Consider the following 21,339-nt stretch of genomic DNA (forward strand, 5'->3'; position numbering starts at 1 on the left):
ACCCTAAATATTAGGCAAGAGTTATAGTAGACCTGCAGTTCAAAAATAATAGGTCTATAGTTCACAAACTTAATTAATTAGATTTCCAGAAACGTTACTGTGCCCTACCCTTACTGATAGGAGTCTTTAAAAAAATTATTAGACTAACCAATGAAACAAAGAAGCAAAGAAATATAAAATGCTATAAAATGCTAAACACAGCTACATTGAAAGTCATGGTAAGATGAGTTCTGTGTCTTTGTTAATTATAGGGTTTGATGGTTCAATGAATTTGAAGAAATGTAATTCACACAAGGCAGACATTTTAATGACAGAACTTCTGTCCAACACCTTCAATACACTCAGGGGCATTTTGAGAAACAAAACATACATTTAGTTAGATATAGATCTTATAAGAATTGGTTAGGGATTGTGGATCATATGTTAGTTCTATTTTTAATTTTTAGGTAAACATCACCGTGTTTCTCATAATGGCTGTCATAATTTATAGTCTCACTAATGGAATTCAAGAATTCCCTCTCTTACATACCCTTCTCAACACTTATATTTTGTTTTTCTTTTAATAATAGCTATTCTGTCAGTTATGAAGTGATATATCATTGCTATTTTAATATGCACATCATTTAACATGATGCTGGTATCTTTTTGTGTATTTGGTGGATGTATGTCTCTTTTCAAGAAATGTCTATTTTTTGAGCTTTTGCTCATTTTTTAATCGGGTTGATTTTATGTCTTGCTATTCAGTTGAATTCCTTATATGTTTGGGATGTTAACCTCTTATTACATGTATGGTTCACAAATGTTTCCTCCTAGTATAGAGGTTACGTATGCACTCTGTTGATTGTTTCCTTTGCTGTAAGGAAGCTTTTTGTTTAATAAAAGCCCATTTCCCTATTTTGTTCCAGTTACTTCAGATTTTATGTTCATATGAAAAAATAATAATATTACCCAGTTCACTATTGTAGGACTTTACCTATGTTCTCTTTCTACAGTGTTACAGTTTCAGGTCATATGTTAAAGTTGTTCATTCATGTCAAGTCAACATATGCATATAGTTTGGGTATATGATGTGAGATGAGGGCCGGTTTTTATTCTTCTTCATGTCAAAATTCAATCTTATTAAGGAGCTTGTTCTTTCACCATTGTATGTTTTGGGTATCTTTGTTGAAAATTAGAATGTGAAAGTGTATTTGTGTCTGGCCCTTCTGTTCTTTTCCTTTGGTCCATGTCTCTGCATACATGCCTGTACCATGGTGTTGTCATTACCATAGCTTTGCAGTAGAATTTAGGAGCAAATGCATTCAGCTTTGTTGTTTTGGCTTAATAGTACATTTGGGGTCTTTTGCGGTTCTATGTGAATGTCAGGATTCTGTTTTTTAACCTTGGTGGAAGATAGCATTGCTGTTTTGCTGAGGACTAAATTGAATCAGTAGATTGTTTTAGGGAGTATGGACAATTTTTAATTTTCTTTGTGTTTGGTGTGTGTGTGTGTGTGTGTGTGTGTGTGTGTGTGTGTGTGTGTGTGTGTGTGTGTATCCAGGGAGGCTAGAAAAGGGTACTGGATACCCTGGAGCTCGAGTTATAGGCAATGTGAGCCACACAGTGTGGTGCTGGGAACTGAACTCCAGTTAAGAGTAAGTGCTATTAACCACTGAACCATCTCTCCACATAAGTGTGGGCATTTTAACAATATCAATCCGTCCAACTCCATTTATTTGTATTCTCGTTCTTTTATTAATGTTTTGCCATTTTAATTGTAGATTCTTAAACCTCCTTTATTAAGTTTACCCCTAGGTGGGAGTTTGTTTGTTTGTTTTATGGGTATTATAAATGGGCTTGTTTGCTTTATTTCTTGAGGTTGATATAAAAAGAGTATTGACTTTACAAATTGGTTTTATATCCTGCAACTTTAATGAATTTGTTAATTGATTGAAACATTTCATTTCTGAAGGACTCTATAGTATTTTCTGTACGCAAGGTCATGCTATCTGCAAAAGGAGCAAGCACAGCCTCCTTCTTTGCATCGTGGATGTCTTTTATGCCTTTTTCTTGCCCAATAGTTGTGGTAAGGACTTCTAATACTGTGTTGAATGAAAATGGTAAAGATGACTGTTTCTGATTGCTGGGGGCTCTACAGGAAATGCTTTCAACTCTTCCATAAGTAAGTTACCTGTGCACTGTAGTTATCTATACTGAACCTATTAAGAGGTCAGATTTTAAAATTATGATGGCTGATGACTTTCGCAAATGCTTTTCTATACTGAGGTGATCGTAGGTTCGTTCCTTCATTCTGTGGCTATGATATGTTACACTGATTGATGTGCTTATGTTGAACCTTCCTTCCATTTGAGAAATAAACCCTTTAATGGTAATGAATGAACCTTTTAATAGGCTGTTGAATTCAGCTTGATGATATTTTGAGGATTTATATATTCATGTTCATCATGGTTATTGATCTCTCCTTTTCTTCACTCTCTGTGCCTGATTTGGGTATGAGAACAATGAATGAATAAAATGAATATGAAAGAATTTCATCTCAAGTTTTTGGAAGGTTTTGAAAAGAAATATGATTATTTCTTTAAATATTTGAAACCATCAGGCCCTGAGCTTTCTTTGATTCAATCTCATCACTCATCATTGATCTATTCAGATTTTCTGTTGCTTCATGACTTGGTCTTTGTAGGCAGTATATTTCTTAAATTTGCCTTGATCACAGAAATAATAAAGTAATGTTAACAAGATTACAATAATAATGTAACTAATACAGCAATTTTTCAATTCTCTATTGCACAAAATAATTTTAGCTACATTAGGTCGCCCATTTCTATGTTAAACATTGTATTAAGATTCACAGAAATGTCACAAAGAATACTTAATTATTAGTTTAGTGCTTTTCTTTCCTACTATAGTTTAAACACAATCAAATAGCTTGTTCTAACATACATTTGTGCTGTGATTGTGGCCTTTCAACCCATCATAGTTTGAAATACTAAGAGGTAGAAGTTCTTAGAGCAACTATCATTTTTTACGGTATGACATCCTTTTAAATAATGACAAGGTATCTTGTGATTTAATTTACATTAAGACATCTAGAACACATCTAGATGTGTTTTATATTTCGGATCATATTAGTGAAGGCTAATAGGATTAGGATCTGAATGAAAGCATGGCAAAGAAACCACACTAATTCAATAGAGTGATGTAATGTATTCCAGAACATCCCTACCTACAACTTTGTACATTTCCCACCAACTAGGAGCCTAACTGTGAATGTCCTGTAACAAGATTTGGCAGAGCTCTGCAGCTCTTCTCCCATTAGAGAGCTTGCTAGAGAAGCTAAATTGGCAGGCCTGCACGACATGATACTTCATAACTACCTTTTGCCACAAGAAAGCCAAAGTTACTGTGAGGAGTGAGAACGGCAGCTCAGTCACATATAACACCAAAGTCTAATGGTTTAGCACAGGGTTTAGTGAAGCATGCACCATGCATCTTGAGACAGATGAGTGGCCACATTAAAAAAAAGTTTTATGACAGTATATATTTTTAAATTTTCATTGTTTGAGAATTTCATACTTGCAGACAATATGTTTTGATCAAATCCACCTCCCATTCCCTCTAATTCCCGCCTCACCCATCCCTACTTTTCCCTCTCAACTTCCTGTGGTTCTTTTCTTAAACTCACTGAGTCCACTTAGTGCTGCCTGTATGTCCGTGGATACAGAATCATCTACTGGAACACACTTAGAATCTCATGGTTGGTGTCCTTGGAGAAAACTAACTCTGTCTCCTGGAGCAGTCAAAGCAACTCTTCAGCTCAGGGAGGGACTACATGAGCCCCACCCCTATCCATGCTGGGCTTTGACTGGCCTGATCAGATGCAAGTTTTGTGCATGCAGTCATAGCTCCTGCAAGATCATGAATCAAATAGCTCTATCATGTCCTGCAAATACTGTTTCAGTGCAGATGTCCACTACCTCTGGCTCTTTCTGCCTTCTCTTCCATGATGAACCTTGAGGCTTAGTGGGGAGAGGGGATGATAATTATGTCCTATTAAGAGTTGAGTATGCTACAATCTCTTATTCTCTGCAAGTTGATCTTTTGGGTCTCTCTTTTAATCACCAGCCAATGTAAAAAGAAACTTCTATGTTGAGGGTTGTGAGACACGTTAATCTGTGGGTATAAAGACAAGAATTTAAGGTGCACTTCATTACTATACATTTAGCAGTATTAGATTCTCTGCTAAGTCCTATGCCCTAGCCCACCAGAGTTTTGGCTCAAATAACTGTACCAAGTGTGAGCTCTGTCTTGTGGAGGGGGCTTTAAATTCAAACAGGAAGTGGTTGGTTACTTCTGTAATGTTTGTTGATCCCACTTTTGCACTAGTGGGCATATTTTGCCAGGCCAGTCATTATTATAGCTTTCAGGGTTCAGTCAGGTAAAACCATTGCTTACTTTTCTTCCTCAGTAGCATGCACAGAACTTTCCAGCACTATGAAAGCTAGCCAGTAGGATTGAAACTTGCTGGTCAATGCCAGCTTGATTCTTCATGTCCCATGACTGAATGTGTGTGGTCTGCAATAGGGTAGTAGCATCAGACATTCAAATAACAAGAGCAATGGCAGTTGCCTGTAATGTATGGGGTGGTCTACAATATCCCACTGATCAAAACTTCAAAAAGAGGTAACCCATATCTGGCACTGGGCTTTTAATTTGATACCCTGTGGTGTCTGGGAGAGGCTTTGCCCCTCCATTACAGAGTAACATCATTTAAACTCCCTTTATGTGTGTATATGTTTTGGGATGCTTCTACAGTAGTGGGTTTCCATATAGTTTTTCAAAAGATCTTTAGTGTTAGTTATTTTTCCCCATATCTCCTCCTCTACCATGTCTTCCCATCCTCATCCCATTTAACCATGCCTAGTCTATTATTTTCTTTTCCTCTTCATATCACCTGCATTGGCCCCCATCCTTTAAAATTCCCACCCAATGGCCCTTTACCAACATCAATTGATATTGAAACGTAACAGCACATACCTAGATTTAAATCTAGCATGCTTGTCTTTCTGAGTCCAGATTACCTTACTCAGAATGAGTATTTCTAGCTCCATCCATTGCTTGAAATTTTTATAATTTCACTTTTATTTACAGCTGAATAATATTCCATTTGTATACATACCACATTTTCATTATAGATTCATCAATTGATGGAGGTCTAGGCTATGGTGAATAGAGAAGCAATGAACATTGATGAGTAAGTATCTCTGTAGTACGATATAGACTCCTCTGGGAGCATGCCAGGAATGATACAGCCAGATCATATGATAGATCTATTTCTAGCTTTTTGAAGCACCACCATACAGATTTCCATAGTGATTGCACAAGTTTACACTCCCACCAACAGTGCATAAGTGTTCTCCTTTCCCCACATCTATGCCAGCATTTGTTGTCATCTGATTCATTCTGTTTTGGAATCTTGGCCATCCTGACTGAGATAAGAAGAAACCTCAAAGTAGCTTTAATTAGCATTTGCCTGTTAGCTAAGAATGTTCAACATTTTAAAAAAATTCTTAGCCATATATACTTCTTCTTTTGAAAACTCTGTTTAGTTCCATGCCTCATTGTTTAATTGGGTTGTTTATTTTCTTGGTGTTTAGTATTTTTTGTTTCTTTGTATATTCCAGACCCTCTGTCACAGAGAGAATTTCCACATTTTGTAGGCTGCTTCTTCATTCAAATAATGGTGTCCTTTGCTCTAAAGAAGCTTTCTAGTTTTATGAAGTCGTACTTGTCAGTTAATGGTCTGCACTACCAGTGCTGTGGTCAGAAAATCCTTTCCTGTGCCTACAAGTTGAAGTGTCTTCCCTTCTTCTCTAACAGATCCAGGTTGTTGAGGTCCTTAATCCATTTTCAGTTGTGTTTTTTGCAGGGTGAGAGAGCATGATGTAATTTTATTCTTTTTAAAGATAATTTCATTGATTCTTTGAGAATTTCATACAGTATATTTTGATCACATTCAGACCCCCTCCCTCATCTCCATCCCAGCTCTCCCCCCACCCCACACACACTTCATGTCCTCTTCTTTAATCTCTTTTTTTCAAAGCCTGTTGAATCTAATTTCTGTTCCCAAATGCTGTTGGGTATGAGTCTATCCCTTGGAGTTGGGCCAACCTACCAGGCTTCATATCCATAAAGAAAATTGACTCTCCCTCTCTCATCAACTGTGAGTTAATTGATACTGTTAGGACTAGTACTTCTTGCCCATACTTCATATAGACATAATTTTATTTTATGTGTATGAGTGTATTGCTTGCATGTAGGTAGGTGCACCTGTGTTGTGCAGTGCCTGTGGAAGTCAAAAGTGGGTGTTGAATTCCCTGGAGCTGGAGTTATAGGTAGATGATTGTTAACCACCTTGTGGGTGCTAGGAATTGAACCCAGGTCTTCTGCAAGAGCACTCAGTGCTCTTAACTGCTGAGTCATCTCTCCAATCCCCATACTGGATTTTTAAGTGACTTAGATTTGCACGTCATGTACATGGTGTCATAAGCACTGTGGGTTCATATATGCAACTACCCTGGGGTGTCTGAACAATATGGTTTCCTTTTATTAATCACCACATCTGACTCTTTCAATCTTTCTCCCCCTTTTTCACAATGATCCCTAAGCCTTGGGTGGAGATGGTATGATTTAGGTGTCCCATGTAGGGCTAAGTACCCCACAGTACCTTACTCTCTGCACATTGACCATCTTTAATCCCATGTTAATCACCATCTCCCGAAAGAAGAAGTTTCTCTGGTGAGAACTGAGAGATACAATCAACTATGGATATAACAAGTCATTAAGAGTCAGTTTGATTCTGTATCTGTTTAGCAGGGTTAGTAGCAACTTCTCCCCTATAGCCTGTGACCTGTCTAGCAACAGTTCTTGGCCTTGATAAAAAGGTTGGGTATGGACTCCATCTTGTGAAACGGACCTTAATTCAAGTTAGAAAGCAAATGGCTACTCCAATAAAATTCATGCCTCTGTTGCACCAGTGGGTCACAGCTGGAGAAAAAGCTAATCATTACCTTTCCCTTCCAGTAACATGCATAGCACCTCTAGTACTGTGAAAGCTAGTGGGTAGTTTGAATGAAAATGTCCCCCATAGGCTCCAAGTATTTTCACATTTTGTCCTCAGTTGGTGGTGCTGTTTTGGGAGGTCTTAGAAAGTGTGGCTATGCTGGAGGAAGCACATCACTGGGGGTGGGTTTAGAAAGTTCATATGCCTTGCTGGATTTCAACTTTCTCTCTTGATTCCTGTGCCTGCTTGAAGATGTAGAGCCTAACTTCCACTCTTCCTCCATCCACCTCTGCCGCCATGCCTCCCCTGCCATGATGGACTCTTGCCCCTTTGGAACTGAAAGCTCAAATGAACCCTCCCTTCTATAAATTGCTTTGGTTAGTGTTTCTATCACAGCAACAAAAAAGTGATTAATCCAACTAGCCAGTAGAGATGAAGCTTTGAGGTCAGTAACATCTTGATTTCTCCCTGTCTATTCTACACTTACATAATATGGTATATCTTCAGCAACAGAAACTTACTGTCAAGTTCTGGCAGGTAACCAAGTGCAATAGCAATTGCTAGTATTCTTCAAGTTTCTATGGACCCCTTGGTCAGCAACTCCAAAGAGGGAGTCAGTTCCTGGCATTGAGATATTTTTATTTGCTACCCTATGGATTCTGGGAGGGCCATTGAATACCTATTGTAGAGTAACTACATTTAAGCTTTTTTATATCATATGTGTAGATATTTTAAGAAAGTTCTACAATAATAGGTTTCCATATGACTTTTTCAAAATGCCTTTCCTTACTCTCTCTTTTGCCTGCTCTACAATTCCACATCCCATGTAAATTTTTTATTGTATTAATCCCCTTTCCCACTTTTATTGCTGCATTCTACTTCTCTCCCATGAACCCCATGCCCTATGTCCCCTTAATAGTTTCCTGACTTCTATGAATTCTACATGAAGCTATCCAGTTTGATTAACACCATTTGTCAAATGTTGTGTTTTCCCAATGTGTATTTTTGTCTTCTTTGTCAGAACTCGGGTGGCTGTAGGAGCATGGACTTATTTCTGGGTCCTCAGTTCTATTCTGTTGATTAATGTGCCTCTTTTTACACCTGTACCATGATATTTTTATTGCTACAGTTGTGTAGTTTAATTTTAAATCCGAGATTCTGATACTTCCAGGATTGCCTTTATTAATCAGAATTATTCGGGCTATCCTGGGTCTTTTGTGTTTCCATATCAATTTTGAGACTTATTTCAATTTCAGTGAAGAATTGCATTGGAATTTTCATGAGTATTGCATTTAATATATTTATTGCCTTTGGTAGAATGGCCATTTTCACATTAGTCCTACCAATCCACGAGTATGGGAGATCGTCCTATCTTCTGGTGTCTTCTTCAGTTTCTTTCTTTGGTGTCTTAGAGTTTATATTATACAAGTTTTTCACTTCTCTTATTATATATATTCTATATGTATATATATATATATTTTATATTTGCTTTATGTGTATGAGTATATTACTTGCATGTATATAACTGCACCTGTGTCATACATTGCTCACAGAGGTCAGAAGAAGGTGTCAGATTTCCCTCGAGCTATAGTTATGAACTGTTGTTAGCCACCAGGTGGGTGCTGGGAATCAAACCCAGGCCCTCTGCAAGAACAACCAGTGCTCTTAACCGCTGAGCCATCTCTCCAGCTCTCCCTAGTTATATTTATTCTGAGCCTTCTTTAGGCTATGGTTGAATGGGGTGTTTTCCTGCTTTTTTTTCCAGTATGTTTATCATTGATATATAGGAAACAACTGGTTGATTTTTGTGTGTTAATTTTGTGTTCTGATATTTTATGAATGCATTTATCAGCTGTAGGAGTTTTCTGGGGAAATATTTTAGGTATAGAATCATATAATCCACAAATATGGGTACATTGACTTCTCCCTTTCCTATTTGTATCCCCTTAATTTACTCTTGTTTTCTTGCCCCACGTAAGAATTTAAACACTATATTGAACAGAAGTGGAGCAGGTGGACATCCTTGTCTTGTTCCTGATTTTAGTGGAAATGCTTTGAGTTTTCTCCAGTTAGCACAATGTTGGCTGTAGGCTTATTGTTTATTGCTTTTATAGTGTTGAGATATGTTCCCTGTATCCGAAGATTCTCCATGTATTATGAAGGAATTTTCTATTGTGTCATAGGCCTGTCACATCTAATGAAATGGTACTGTGGTATCTGTTCGTAAGTCTGTTTATATGGTGGTGGATTATATTGATTGATTTACATATGTCCAACCATCTCTAGGATGAAGCTGACATCATTGTGGTGGATGGGGGTGATTTTTAACACCAATTTTTAGGCATCACCTTATAAATAAGACATTTTCATACAATAAATTCAGAGCTAAATGCTGGGTAATGTTTGGCCCATCTTTTAATTTATGCAACTTAACAAAATATCCAACATTAGTAGATTTCTAATAGCCATTTCATAGGACTGCAGATTAGATTTCTGCAGGGATATGTTAGTAAAATAATTATACAGTGTGACTCATGTATTTGTGTTCACATTATAGTAATATCCAAGTTTTGTTGCCTTTCTATGTATAGTCTTACAAAGATGAAATCAGGAGTTTGAGCCTTGCATCTGTATCTCTATACCCATTTGAAACTTCCTGCTAACAAGTGCATGCTCATACTCATTAGACTTCTTGGTATAACATGCTAATCACTTTCTTGCACTCTGGCTCTGAAACCACAATGAATCATGTTATAAACACAAATCACTGCAAACTTCAAACAGCCTACATCTTTGTGATGCCACTATTAAAGAAAGCACGGTGATGGAAAATCTTTGATGTTATTAGATGTGATGGAGACTACACATTTGTATTTGTGTAAATCCTGTAGATTGAAGCACTCCCCCAACCCCTAAATAACCTGAAACCAATTTCAAGTTCCCAAAGGCTCTTCAAAGCAGTCTGCTTCGAAGTAATGCTTTTGGCATTTCAAATTTCAAGATAGCTTGCCTCTCACATCTCGGGACTTCAAGCAGATTTGAAATTTTGCTTTCAAAGAGAAAAGGTATTACCTACTTTTACCCAAATCACTAGGCTCTAGTTTGATGAGTGAAATGTCACAAGTAATGAAATTACCTACAGCAATGGAAAAATCTGTATGTAACCCTGTAGCCGAGAGACCGAATCATACAGCAGATTCTAGGGAATCCTGAGCTCTAAGTGTTTCGGTACCTCTTGCTGCAGTTCTTTCTTGTTCTGTTATAGACCCGCAGTTGGAATGTAAACTTTCTGGGCCACAGGGCTGAGCAACTGTACACAACTGCAATTAGTCTATGGGTTTCTGAATGGGGTGTCTATGAAGCTGAAGACAAAACTCGGTGTGTGCTGGATTCAGTGCCCACTGGGAGCCTAGGCTACATAATTCAGAACATTCATACTATGAATAGCTCCTGTAGCAGAGGATTGGTCTGTGGCTTCTTAAAAGGCTTCAGATTTGTGGTCAGTAGAAATATCTAAGAACCTATTTGGGCTTAAGGATACAGTGGACTTGGTGAAGTTCCACCAACATTTAATTAGGTTTCCAGTAATTACTTCAAGTAAATGAGAGAGGAATGAAACCTGAGGTTATCGTCCTGAGACACAAAATATTTGTATGTGGTTTTAATATCCTGAGCCCATTTGTTGCTTTTCTGCATTTTAGAAAGAGCCATTATAGTTTGAAGGCAATACACACTGCAGGTTTATCAGCCCTTTGGTGACTATAAATTTCCTTCAACAACCTTCAAGGAAGGGTTTTGTTTCCAGTAACTGGACTTCTATGTAAAGGAGGGATGTATAAACAAAAACGGCAAGGAAAACATGAAGTACCAGAGAACGTGGAGAAAGAGGAAAAGAAGAGATGGGGTTGGTAAAGGAAACCAAATTCCATCAATCCCCAGACACGGGTTTCTAGATGTTAGAATAATAAGAAAAATAGAGCCTGAGAGGAGGCCAGAAAAGAGAGAGGAAAGCAGTGCTTTTTGCATAGTTTAGGTTTTTGCTATGGAGATTATAGTATCAGTTCGATAGTAGTTAAAGTAATATTCTAACTACCTTTGCACAGCGGGATGAGGGCTTAGCATATACCATTTACCTAAAAGTACTTTTTGAAACTGATTATCTAGTAAATAAAAATTGATTGGTAACCTTCTAATTTTAAAAATAATTTTAAGTAATGAACTTTTGGCAATAGAGCTTGCCCCTTTGTGAGCCTGCCCTGCCTTAGAAATGTAACCGATACCTAGCCTAAGGAACCCCCTTTTAGCAGTTGATGGCTCCTGGGAGGAGGAGTGACAGTGTCTTACAGGAATGGGACTTTTGGTGGGTCCAGTGGATGGATCCACACTGAAAGACATATGGGGATCCAAATAAGACTGTAGAGGCCATATTAAATATATGAGAGTACATTAAATTGGGTGGAGGGCAGTGTGGGGAGGTGCAGGTAGGGGAGGGGATCTAAACACCATCAAACTACATTGGATTAAAATTGAAATTTTTGATTAAAAATTTTTTTAAAAAGAAAAAGAAATGTAACTACTACTTTCCTAGGGTTCAGTTTAATTCAGCAAGTTTTCAGGCTATGAAAGGGCCTATGACTCAAACCCCATTAGCTCGTCGTAGAAAATGCTGTTCATTTCTTTGTTGGAACACCTATCTCTTTGGGTAGCTATATTTTCTCTTCATTGTCTGCAACTATTTGAACACATCTTAGGCTTTAGGGTAATATCTGTCTACTTTTTTACTGTTTCCAGAAGATATACTCTTTCCTATCACATACGATCAAAATTTTTAAAAATTACAACACTTTGTAGCTTGTTAAGCTCTAAGCATATGCATATGAATTTACACATCTTCTATATTATATACATGTCCAGGACTCCTCTGACCAAGTCATCTACTACAAAACACATCAATGACACCTATGGCTCTAAGGTAGAAATCAACTCTTAACCATTGTGTACAAGAATTCTCCAAATTAGCATGCATCAGAATTACTTGGTAGATTTGTTAGGACCCATAAACTGCCAAGTCCCATCCCCAAACTTCCCTACTAAATAAATCTGGAGTAATGTCTGAGAATTTGCCATTGCAACAGGTCTTTTGTTGATGCTAAGGAACCTGTCCTACTTTGAGAATCATTGAAATTGAGATGCATAAACTGGACCCTTTCATATTACTACACTCTCTGAAAAGTGCTCAGTGGTCATTTGGATTCTCAGTCTCTAAATTCTCTTTCTCACTTCTTCCTATCTGTATTATACTTCTTGACTTATATACTCAATGTATATTGAGTTCCTTTTTATTTATTTTCATCCCTACACATTTACTTTTAGCATTCAATAAAATTATTCCACAATTACAAATAGTATTAATCCACTGTTATATGAGCCTTCTTCACAATATATATCATTGAACTATAATTCATTAAGTTTGATAACCATCCTATTCATTAGAATTTCATGAGTGCCTAACACAGTATCTTTAACATAACTGATAATAAAATATCTACGGATGAAAGAGTGGATGAATACAGAGTCAGTAGAGGAAAGCAATTCATGTAATCCTTCTTACTGAATCCATACTTGGCTCAAAGCAAATTCCCCGGCTACCTATGGGTGTTCTGCTGCTGCTCTCAATGGACACAACATTCTAGAAATATGTGCATTGAATCTCCAGGTGAATTGGCAGTTGTCCACATACATCACTCAGGTAATCTCTCTTGCAAAAAGGCATGTTGCAGAATGGATCTCTAAAACGGCCTCAACAGCTCAAAATAAATAACCCTGAAAGGGTAATCCCAGATCTTTAGTTCAATTTTTGTTATTCAAGATTACATAATTATCGTGAAATAACTTCCAGTTACTTCAGCACTGTAGTGGAGACATTTATGTTTACAGTTTAGTTACATTGCAATTAAAGAGAAACATTTGGGCTTTCAAAATGTTATACAGAAAATCTTTAAAAAGTCATATATTCATTGAACAGGATGCCAAAGGTTGGTTAACTGTGGCTGCAATTCACTCAATTAGAAAAATGATATACCATTATATTTTTAACACATATGCTAAAGCAATTTTTAAAAATTATCCCCTCTGCTATCACAGATTAGCTTTATCTCCCTCATTTCATGTGAAGAACTAGAAAGACTCTACTGCTGCAAAGTTGTTTACAGTACCTGGGCATCAGCTACACCCCACATAAATAAAATAAGATCCCTAGAAAATATGAAATCGTGGTAGCATTTTAGCAACAGTCGTACATAACCTGGTGGAAGGTGAATATTAGCAGTTCCATTGGCGAAAGACACTAGTTTGTGGAGGGACAGATTCACTCCATTTCAATTGTCAGGTGAATCTTGAAGATTTAAAATACAAATAAGAGCATAGAAGCTGCTGTTGAATACAGTAACTGGAGCCCTCAGAAAATGATGGATGAGATAGAATATCTGAATGTTGATCGGTGACATCAAGCAGCATCACCTGTGGAATAGATGATGTTCTTTATGTTTCATAAGTACAAGTCTTCTCTTGATTTGAACGTTCTTTTCTCTTGTCAGGTCTCATTGTTCGGGAAGTGAGCATTGAGATTTCACGCCAGCAAGTGGAGGAACTGTTTGGGCCTGAAGATTATTGGTGCCAGTGTGTGGCTTGGAGTTCAGCAGGCACCACGAAGAGCCGGAAGGCATATGTGCGCATTGCCTGTGAGTCACATATGGTTACTATGGGTCCCAAACTGATGAAAATGTAGGAAGGCTTAGACAGTGGTTTGTCATAGTTCCCCCTGAAAAACTGGTCCAAGTTCTGTATTTGAACCACACATCCCTCTCAAATTATATTGATACAATTTTAATTCTTCTTCCAGTGTACTCACTGAGGAACTATTTTCAGAAGATCAGAGTCTTTGTTTTCAGATCTGACACAATCAGGCTATGGGGGAATCAAGTTTTGTTTTTTTTTTTAATTGACCTGCTAGTTTGTTAAGATAATATTGATCAATACACCTATGGGAAGTAGAGATCTTTGATTAAGCTGGAGCTTTTCTAGTGCAGAACAGCGATACTCCCACACTTGATTCCTAGAGCACAGAAGCTCAGGAAGAGGTTAAAAGTGCCTCTCAAACAGTATCCATAATCAGTTGAATATTTTATATATATACATATATATGTATATACTATATAGTATATACTATATATATATATATGAATGTATGTATGTATTTGGCATAGTTATAGAGGCCTCTTCATTGTAAAACTTCTCTGGTTCCTTAATGTGCTTATGTGTATACTGCCCCTAGAGGTGAGCCTGCGGCTGCCACAGAGCCTTCTCAAGGAGCAGCCCTTCCTTCTGGAGCAGGGTGGGGCTTGCTAAGGCTGTCTTTGGCTTCTGTTGAGACACTTTCTCATGGATGATGTGCACTACTGAAATTCATGTTTTATTTTCTGAACATCTTTACACCACTGTGCATTACTAAATTGTATCTTTGGGCAGATGTCACTATCCCATTTATGTGTCACAAAGTCTTGTCAATACTGACTGATGCTGCTCCAATATATACACATTTCTTGCCTCCCTTCTCTGTGATCTAGGTCTTAGATCTTTCGCAGTGAACCACCAGGCCTCGGGTCTTTCTTAACTCTAGTCCTTCTTCCATGTAACCATCAGTGCAGCCTTCCCAAGAAAAAGGCACACCTCACCTCACTCCACCCCTATTCCCAGATAACTGAGACTTGTAAGACAAAGTGAAAACCCCTTCAAAATATCAGACTAGCTGGCTTAAACATCAGAAATTTACTTTGTTACAGCTTTGAAGGGGAAAAGTTGGGATTAAGGTGTCAGTGGGCTTGGTTTTTCCTGAGGTCTCCCTGATACTTGTATCCAGCCACCTTCTCAGTGAATCCTCACAGGATCCTTCCCTGGAGTACCTCTGTGTCCACATTTCCTTTTCTTTTAAGAACACAAGTCAGATTAGATTAAGACCCAGCCTTATTTTAAATTCATCATCTCTTTAAAGGCATCATTTTCTAAATGTCATCACATTCTAGATACGAAGTTCAGGAATACAGCACAAAAACTGGGGAGACAGTTTATTCTGTAACAGGCACATGTGATAACCTACATTCCCAACCTATGCTTCCTGCTCTGACTGCTGAAGATGTCTAAATGTTGGTCACAGTAGATTCAAAATACTTTGATTTCTTTGACTTCCAATTATTATTCATGTTTATTTAGCATGAATAATATTCACATCCTTGTTATATTCAATAATTACCAACCTTGTTTTCTTTCCTTTTGAAATTTTAAAAAAATTAGTTTCTTCAGCAAATATCTAATGAGGGTGTTTCTTTTTCTGTTCCTGGAAGAAAGGAAAACTCTAGATAAAACAATGAGCAGATGTGGGACAGATATATGCTGTGAAGTAAGCAAAGCAGGGCCAGGGAAGAAGCAGCCTGGGGGAAGTCTGCAGAGAAGCCAAGTGCTGAATTGTAACCATGAAGGTAAGAGGGAGGGAGTTAAAGTGGCAGGAACTCCAGCCCTGGGGGTACAAATATCTGCGGAGGAAGTTGGTAGCCACCTTCCAGGAAGTGAGAGATGCCAGAGTGGCTGGAGTAGAGTGGGAAAAGAGATTCCTAGAAAACAAGAGAAAGGCCTAGCCTGAGGCTGAGGAGACAGGCGTGGGTGGTGATTTAGGACTCTGTAGGTGTCTTCTTGGTGTTTAGGATGATTTGGAATCAAGAGCCCCTCTGACCTTTACAGAATCACTGACTGCATGCTATTGAGAAGAGACCCTGGGGTGGGGGGGCAAGGATAGAAGTGTGTTAAGAGGCTTCTTCTTGTAGCCTATGTGGGACTGTCATGAAGAGAAGCAGTGGAGATACTGAGACAAAGGTTCCAAATGGATTCAAAGAGAGAAGTCAGAGCCTTCACTGAGAGTTTCCATGTGGGATGTGAAAGTAAAAAAGAAAAAGTTGATATCTAGAATATACAAACACTTTAAAAACTTTCAAAAAATCAATCAACCCAATTAAAAAAAGGGACATGATGACTATAACAAGAGCTCTCAAAGGGAGACACACAAATAGCTGAGAAACACAATGTTTTACTGTTTATTTATTTTATTGTTATTATATTATTCCAAAGAGAGGCAATTTTTAACAAATTTTTCCAGAAATAACTTGAAGCAGGTCACATAAAAAATATACATACAATGAAGTTTAAGGTGGAAAAATAGGAATAAGAAATCAAAGACCAAAGGATTTTCCCACATGGGGTCAACTTTGGTGGAATAATGAAGGTTTCCATTAGCTCTGTTCTTTTTATTTTATTTTTTTTTTTTGGAAAATCCTAACGAGTTTATTGGGCTTGCTAAGAGAACATAGGGTGGGGGTTTATTTACAAAATAGTGGGCACCCCTCACCCCATTTAAAGCTGTGCTGGAAAGTCCACACAACAGCCACACAAAATGGTAAAAGAGGTGCCTCCTAGCGTTCTCAGCTTAAATATCCTTAGCCCCTCCCCCACATGCAGCTAAGGTCACTGGTTGGATGGGAGGAGTAACTGACTCCCCCCATCAACTCCTTGATGAGCATGGGAAGGAGGTGTGACTACAGCTTGCCACATAGTGTTGGGAGGACCCTTCCAGTTAACATTTTAAAATGTTCAGCATCTTAGCCATCAGAGGAAAACAAAACTACTTAGGTTTTATCTTACCCCAGTCAGAATGGCTAAGATGAAAAACAAAACAAAATAAAGGACAACAATACTGGCAAGGATGTGGAGAAAGGGGAACATTTATTCACTGCTAGTAGAAGTGTACTGCTGCAGTCAATATGGAAATCAGTGTGGGGAATCCTCAGAAAGCCAGAGACCTTTGGCAAGATCCAGCTATATCACTCATCGATGTATACAGAGAACTCTGTATCCTGCTACAGAGATACCTGCTCATTTATGTTCACTACTGCTCTATTCACAATAGCCTGGAAATGGAAATAGCCCAGATGCCAATCAACTAATGAATAGATAAGAAAAGTGTGATAGATTTGTAAAATGGAATATTATTTGGCTATTAAGAAAAATGAAATTCTCAGGTAAATGGATGGAGCTAGAAGCAGTCATCCTGAGTGAGGTAACCTAGACGTAGAAAGACAAGCATCACAAGTTTTTGCTCATATGCGTGATGTTCATCTCGAATCTTTAGCCGAGTGTATTTCATTTGGAATATTCCTATATGTTAGGAAGGGACCATGGGCACGTGAGGAACTCATACAAGGGAAGTGAGAGAAAATACAGTGATATAAAGGGAAAAAGGAATAATGGTAGAGGAAGGATTAGTGGGATGGAGAATGGATAGGTAGAGTAGAGGAAGGAATCAGGGAGAGATAACTAATACTGAGGGCCTTTTCAAAAGCCATATGGAAACCTACTACTGTAGAAGCTCTCTAAAAATATATACATGTATAGACAGATGTATGATAGATGATAGATGCAAAACAGATAGATGATAGATAGATGACACATAGATGACAGATAATAGATAGATAGATAGATGATAGATAGATAGATGATAGATAGATAGATAGATGATTATGCATCTGAAAAATGGGAGGCAGAGACAAAGAATCAGCCAGAAGCTCACAGGCTAGCCTGGAGTACACCACAAAGGGGCAGAAACAACTGGAGAGACCCTGCCTCAAAAACAAGGCGGAAGATGAAAACAATGTGCCTACGCACAAAAAATAAATAGAGAGATGATAGATAGTAGATAGATGATAGAAGATAGATAGATAGATAGATAGATAGATAGATAGATAGATAGATAGATAGATAGATAGATAAAATGGAATTTCCCTATAATGGGGGCACAATACCCCCAACTAGACATATCCTAGCAAAAAAATAAATTGACAGTACCAGAAATGGGTTACATCTCTTCGAGTTGTTGACCCATGGATCCCATAAACTCCCAAACATTACAGGTTACTGCCATTGCTCTTAGTTACCCTCCAGAAATTGATAATAAGATCCTACTGCTGAAGACAGCTTATACTTGAGTCATAAAACATTGAGCAATCAAGAAACCCCAAAGCTTCACCCCTGCTGGCTAGTGGCACCAGTGTTATGGTAGTAACCCACCACCCTCCGATTGGATTTAATGCCCACTGAATGAGATGGAACTCATACCTGACACAGTTCTTGGGGCCAAGAATCTATGGTAGATCAGTCATGGACCCTGTGTAAGAACCCGCCACCAATATTTTATTAATAGGACATAGTATTAAAATGACTTCCAATGACTTATTTATATACATATGGATTAGTACATCTCTCAACCCTCATCAGAGAAACATCTTGCAGTAAAAGGCCATTATCCCAAAGACCCACAACTGGTCAACATGCAAAGAATAAGAGATGTTGGAGTGTTCAGCATTAGACAGGACATCAATATTTCATCTCTCCCCTGAAGGCTAAAGGATCATTGTAGAAGAGGGGGCAGAAAAATTGTTGGGTAACTACAAGGAAACTGTTTTCCAGACAGCATGTCAATTGTATATATAAACTCACAGCAAATGTGACAGCATGCACAAGACCTGGTCAGGCTCAAGCCTGACTGGAGATGAGAGGTGAGCATGAAATCCCACCACTAACCAAGAAGACATTGGCATATGACAGCTGCTGGGAATGAAGAGTCAGTTTTCTTTAAGACTGAGATCCCTGTTAAGTCTCCCATGCTCTGGTGCAGGTACCATTAATAAGACTATTTGGTCAACACAAATTGGACTTCATGCGAAAAAAAAGAATACGCAGATGGATGTGTAGAGAGGTGGGGTAGATCTTAGAGGAGTTGGAATGGGGGAATATTATCAAAATATATTACATTAAACTCTTAAATAAATAGTAAAAAATTTTAAGACATGAAATTTTCAGGCTTTTTATCCCTGTCCGAGAGAGAGAGAGAGAGAGAGAGAGAGAGAGAGAGAGAGGAACAGGCATTTCTCTGCCCCTATTCCTAGCTCAGTTTGTCCATGATTTTAATAGAAGACTTGCCCCATTTGAATTCTATTCATTTGTTTTAATGTTTGTGTTTCACAACAGTGTAGTCCTTGCAGTCAAGAATTCTATGTTATAGCCAGGTGTGATGGTGCATGCCTTTAATCCCAGCACTTAGGAGGCAGAGGCAGGTGGATGTCTGTCTGTGAGTTCAAGGCTAGCCTGGTCTACATAGTGAGTTCCAGGCCAGCTGGGACTACAGAGAGATCCTGCTTCAAAAATACTAGAAAGAAAGAAAGAAAGAAAGAAAGAAAGAAAGAAAGAAAGAAAGAAAGAAAGAAAGAAAGAAAGAAAGAAAGAAAGAAAGAAAGAAAGAAAGAAAGAAAGAAAGAAAGAAAGAAAGAAAGAAAGAAAGAAAGAAAGAAAGAAAGAAAGAAAGAAAGAAAGAAAGAAAGAAAGAAAGAAAGAAAGAAAGAAAGAAAGAAAGAAAGAAAGAAAGAAAGAAAGAAAGAAAGAAAGAAAAAGGACTCTTTATTATATAATCTTGTGTCTTGAAGACACAGGACAATACCTATCATATCCTAGATGTTTAATGGATATTTCCAAACTAAAATGGTGATAAAGAATTCTCTGATGCTTATGAAAATGCTGTATATGAATCAACCCTCCCTGTCTCAATGTCTAAAGAGATTTGCTCTTTGCTTTAAGAGGATACCCCATGGAAGTGTGGACTCCAGGAAGTGGATTTGTATTCCCCTTCGCTTCTTCTCACACCAGTTTGGGATCCAGGCGAAAGCAGCTTCTTCACCTAGAGCAGTTCAAGGAGAGAAGGAAAAGTTTTACCCCCAGCACTGCCAACCAGTGTGATCAGGCCTGAAAAGAGACCCCAGTGTTGTCACAAGTCCTGAAAATTCAGTTTATTACCAAATGATATCTTTAAGATTTTTAAAGAGACAAAATATTATTTTCATCTGGTTAAATGAATTCAAAATTAACTTTGAATTATAATAAAAAGTGAACTATGATGGGAAGGTTTGCCTCTATCCTTCACTTCTATGTATTCATTAGAATTCACCAATATAAATGCTTAACATTGCAGCCTAGACTATACAAAATGACTCCAGAGCTCTTGTCTAATGGCTGCAGAGTTCTCAGTAATGGAGTCATAGATAATAAGCTTTGAAAGTTCATGGATTTTTTTTTTTTTTTGGAAAAGATTGTGGTGCCAACTTCATATGTAAATTTGTACATATGCATCTTTATTTTCCATTTAAAATTAGATATGTAAGTGTAAATATCCAACATTCTTTGCTACAATCTATAAACTTTGCTACTTAACTCGTGGCTTTTAAACAGTTTGACATTTTCAAGTAATCAGAGAATAAACTCTTCTCTTGGGAGAGACTAAACAATCCCAGTACATTTTCCCTCTGATGATAATTTTCGAGAACGATTTGCCTATAACTTTTTAATGAACAGAGCTCACATGCTCACAAGTGTGTGGCCACTGTATGCTAGCCCATGTGTGAAGATTTATACAGATATAGATGATGCTGAAACTTGAAGGTTAGATCTCACATGCTCTCTTTCAAGGCAGCCCCTCAACAACCAGGCCTCAATTCAGCACAGTTCTCTTGAATTTTCCCATCTTAACAGCATCAAATGAGCCATGTACTTAGCATAGTGTTTCTTAACAGATGGTCATCCCATAATCTGCAATTAAAGTTAAAATTTGTCGCAGATGAAGATAACCAGCAAGTAAAAGTTAAATCAGTGCAAGCACCTCTCTTCTGATTCCGTTTATATACCTGGGTGTACTATAGTACAGGTCATCATTCTATCATGAAAAAGATCCACTTTCCTTTTTTTAATTATTTATTTAATAACCACATACTTAGGAAAAGCATTTCATTATAACAACACTGACATATTCAATAAAAATTTCCTGAGCAAAGATGCATCTCTTTCAAAATTTAGATTTACAGTTGAATTTTTACAGTTATAAAATATCGTATTCAGTATAAACCCTATAAGACATAAAACTAAATGAGGTTTTAACCTTTAAAAAAGATCTACATTTCATTATTAAAATACACAGTTTCATACAGAAAAATTCATTTTAGTGCAATTGAAATTAACATGTTTCCACATGCATTTCTAACCTCTATATATCTGATTATTACTAGTCACAGTCAGTTACTTTCTGAGCTCCTTGGCATCTGAGCATGGATATAAAGTCATCAGGTAGATTT

General features: G+C 37.6%; 1 protein-coding gene across 5 annotated transcripts in view; it reads left to right on the forward strand.

Moving 5' to 3' along the window:
• Nucleotides 1-21,339, forward strand: part of Unc5c (unc-5 netrin receptor C) — a 397,832-nt gene that overhangs the window by 245,728 nt on the left and 130,765 nt on the right. For all 5 annotated transcript variants that reach the window (XM_029560222.1, XM_029560224.1, XM_017796389.2 and 2 more), the window contains one exon: nucleotides 13,660-13,803. In XM_029560222.1, the coding sequence (XP_029416082.1) occupies nucleotides 13,660-13,803 (144 nt within the window). The remainder of the gene's footprint in view (nucleotides 1-13,659; nucleotides 13,804-21,339) is intronic.

Source organism: Nannospalax galili, unplaced genomic scaffold (assembly GCF_000622305.1).
Source record: "Nannospalax galili isolate Female #2095 unplaced genomic scaffold, S.galili_v1.0 scaffold189, whole genome shotgun sequence".
Classification (NCBI taxonomy): Eukaryota; Metazoa; Chordata; class Mammalia; order Rodentia; family Spalacidae; genus Nannospalax; species Nannospalax galili.